Source organism: Anastrepha obliqua, chromosome 2 (genome assembly GCF_027943255.1).
Source record: "Anastrepha obliqua isolate idAnaObli1 chromosome 2, idAnaObli1_1.0, whole genome shotgun sequence".
Lineage (NCBI taxonomy): Eukaryota > Metazoa > Arthropoda > Insecta > Diptera > Tephritidae > Anastrepha > Anastrepha obliqua.
The window spans coordinates 126,637,253-126,641,115 of NC_072893.1; the positions used below are offsets into that span (position 1 = coordinate 126,637,253).

At 42.0% G+C, this 3,863-nt stretch overlaps 1 protein-coding gene across 1 annotated transcript; it reads right to left on the reverse strand.

Annotated features, from left to right (window-relative positions):
* Positions 1–348: 348 nt before the first annotated feature.
* Positions 349–2,156, reverse strand: LOC129238413 (E3 SUMO-protein ligase ZBED1-like). Its single transcript, XM_054873437.1, has 4 exons — positions 2,025–2,156; positions 1,886–1,958; positions 424–1,825; positions 349–367 (listed from the first exon to the last, which is right to left on the reverse strand). The coding sequence occupies exons 1-4, from the start codon at positions 2,154–2,156 to the stop codon at positions 349–351; spliced, it is 1,626 nt and encodes a 541-aa protein (XP_054729412.1).
* Positions 2,157–3,863: the final 1,707 nt, after the last annotated feature.

Sequence of the window (3,863 nt, forward strand, 5' to 3'; positions counted from 1 at the left end):
ACTTGTTTAGGTTTTAAACATGCTCTCCGTTCCGTCACAATAGCTCCTGTTTTACTAAATGTGCGCTCTGATTCAGCTGAACTTGCTGGTATACACAAGAATTTTATTGCGCATTGTCCAAGTGCAAATAAATGTTCCTTGTTAATCTGTATTGTAGAAAGTACAATTATGAAAGTTGTTAAAAAAAACTACACTTAACTTACCTGCCAATATTGGAGCGGATCGCTGTCATGAAGAGCATTGCGCTGCTCCATATATTGGCGAATGGTAATAATTGAGTCCGCCCGTGAACTTTTGTTTTTTTCTTTTATTTTTCCTGCCATGCATTTAAATAAAAATGGAGTCTCCTCATTCCTTGGCAGTTCCTCTGTGGAATTTTTAGATCTCACGTCCTGTATTATATTATGAACCTCTCCCTCCAACATCAACATGGCCTGCTGGGCATTTGACGGATTTTGGGAACCCTCCTTTTTGAAGCGTGGGTCAAGAAGAGTTCCAAGGCGTGGTGCTGATCTATTCTCATATGAGAAGAGCCTTTTTTTTACGTTGCTCTGTAAAAACTCGCAAGTTTCTCTCCCTACAGGTGTTAACATCTGCTCATGGAGCTCTTCCAAACTTTGCGATAAGGCGAAAATTGCAGGAGCAATTAATGAAATTGTAACGCCCTTTGCAGCAGACGCATGTTTTGTGGCTTTTTCGAACGGTTCCAAAAGCGAGCACAGGTCCTTCAAAACCCGAAATTGATCCTCTGACAGTGGAATCGGAGCATTATGGCATCTTAAAAGGGTGCCAGTTAGGAGCTCTCTTGTCCGCAACACTCTCTGAATCATTTGTAATGCGCTGTTCCAGCGAGTAGGGACCTCTTGCAATAGAGAGCAAGGATTTTCGGTGCCTTGGGCATCTTTGAACTTTGCATAAGCAATAGCGCTACTCTTAAAATAGGACACTATTCTTTTTGTGATTTTTAAAACGTTTTGCACATTTTCCAGATTTAAAGCATCTTGCACAACAAGATTAAGAGTGTGCGCAAAACACGGTAAGTGTTTCTTTTTCAATAATTCGCACGCTTTAATCATAGATGCTGCGTTGTCGGTCACAATGGTGTGCAGTTTGTCGAACACTTTCCACTCATCGCATATTTCACGCAATGTGTTGGCAATATTTAGACTTGAATGGTTTGTCTCATCCATTAGTGGCTTTGTAGATAGCACTGCCGTCTTAAGCTCGAAATTTAAAATAAAGTGACACGTTACAGTTAGATAACTAACATTTGCACGAGATGTCCATGCATCTGTTGTGATAGCGCACGAGTCAACGGAGTCAAGAATGCCCTTCAATTTCTCCGTCATACTCTCGTTCATATTTTTAATATGCGTGTCCCGCAGAGTTTTTCGACAGGGCATGACGTATCTAGGGTCCACCACCCTCATCAAGTTTCTAAGTCCAATATCTTCGACAACGCTAAATGGTTGCAAATCCGTTGCGACCATTGCAGTAATGGCTTTGTCAATTGCTTCCTTTTTGGAAGATGTTGGACCGTAAACGTCTGTCCGTGTAAAATATCGCTCTAACTGAGAAGACGTAGTTTCGTTATTAACTTGCTGGGCAAGAGGGTGGGCCCGTTTTAAGTGCTCTAACAAGTTGGACGTGTTTCCGCTTGTCTTATATTCTTTGCCACAATAATGACATTTTGCAAGTTGTTTGGTTTGCAATTTGTCAAAATGTGTCCACACTGCGGAAATACACTTTTTGCGCTTAGGCTCCGGTTCAGATTTTGAACAAGATGGTTCATTTGATGATGTTGGAGAGGTATCATGATCTTTTTCTAAAAAAAAAAAAAATTCTTAAAAATTGTCCTGTAATTGTTTCTTTTTAAAATGCTTACGGGATGAGGTCAAAAACTTGTCCATTTTACCAGAGGAACTGCCAGGGTACTCTAATAGAATAAAAGTAGACCTCTATGTAAAGAAAGGCAGAAAAAATTAATAATAACAAAATCTTACTATATATTGCAATTTACTTACACACGTGTTGGAACCAAAAAGAAATTCGATATATCGACATCGAAAAATTTCCATCGATTTATCGCACTCCATCGGTTCCATCGATAATATCGATGGTGCCATCGATGGTTTTCCCAGCTCTAACGTAGACATCACAAAGCTTTTGTTCACAACGCAGGCGCAGAAATAAACGCTCTGCGTATTTATCCTCCCCACGTGACTCGCCATCAATTCTCGGCGCAAATTTTTTTTTTTCGTTTTTAAATTTTTTTTTTAATGTAATCGTAAAAAAATTTGTAATAAATTTTATGTATCCGCTTATCATTTCAAAAGTAACAAAATGGTAATGGAAATTGGATGGACTCAGTCTTCCAACACTGAAAGGTGTGACACTTGGTCTCTCCAACGAAGTTAAATATCTAGGAGTAATCTTGGATAAGAAGCTGACCTGGGAGACACACGTTTCACTGAAGGTGAATCGTGCATTGAAGATTTTTCAGCAATGCCGTAGAGCCTTTGGCAAAACTTGGGGCCTGAAACCTGCTGTGGTCCTATGGATATACACGGCACTTATCAGACCAATCATCACTTACGCTTCTGTGGTCTGGTGGCGACGGAGCATGGTTAAGTCCACAATCCGGGAACTATACAGGCTGCAAAGAAGTGTATGTTTATGCATCACGGGTGCCATGAGTACAACCTCTGGTGATGCCCTAAATGCTATGCTTAATTTGCTCCCCCTGGATCTTAAGATACAACAGGAAGCAATAAAAGCAATGTGTAGACTCCATAAATATGGTTTCTGGCACGAAGATGGAACTACGGGACACAGAGAAATCTTTAAGTTGCTGTCGGAGCAGTATCCACTGTTTTTGGCACCTAAAGATGACCTGATACCCACAGTTTCATTCGGAAGGAAATTTGATGTCAGATTTCCATTGCGTGAGCAATGGAGCAATCCAGAATGCATGCAGGGAGGTTTGACGGATATTTTCTTTACCGATGAGTCCAAGACTGAAATAGGGTCTGGAGCCGGATGGTACTTAGACGATAGTTATAAGTATCACTATGCTATGGGGGGAATGGCAACTGTTTTTCAAACAGAAGTTTTTGCCATCCTAAAAGTAGCCGAATGGATAATCGAGAGGAGATGGAGCGGGGGGAATGGGGGAATGGCAACTGTTTTTCAAACAGAAGTTTTTGCCATCCTAAAAGTAGCCGAATGGATAATCGAGAGGAGATGGAGCGGGAAACAGATTGGAGTCTTCAGTGACAGTCAGGCTGCATTGAAGGCCCTGGAGAACGCGAAGCAAACCTCAAAGATTGTTCAAGAATGTAAGAAGAAGCTTAATTCTGTCGCAAGACAAAACAGGCTTGTACTTATATGGGTTCCAGGACACTCCGGTGTTCAAGGAAACGAAATCGCCGACGAATTGGCCAACCGTGGATCAGCGGTGCCCCCACAGGGGCCAGAGCCAATAATCGGAATCAGTCCCGCAGGAATCAAGAATTGGATCAACGATTATGTAGGCAATCTACATAAAGAGCGATGGTCCGGTCTAGAACGCTGCAGAACTGCAAAGTGTTTTGTGACAAGTCCGAACAGAAAACTGTCAAACTTTCTACTAAAACTTAGAAGGAAAGACATTCGGTTGATGGTCGGCATCATTACGGGACACAACCCATGGGGTCAGCATATGACCACCATTGGAATCATCGAGGACCCGGTATGCCTGTCCTGCTTGGAGGAGGCGGATAGCACTGAGCACTTTCTCTGTGAGTGTCCTGCCTTTGCTAGAGCGCGACTACGGGTATTGGGTTCAGATGTCATGGGAATGAGTGCTATTCGTTCTCTAAAAC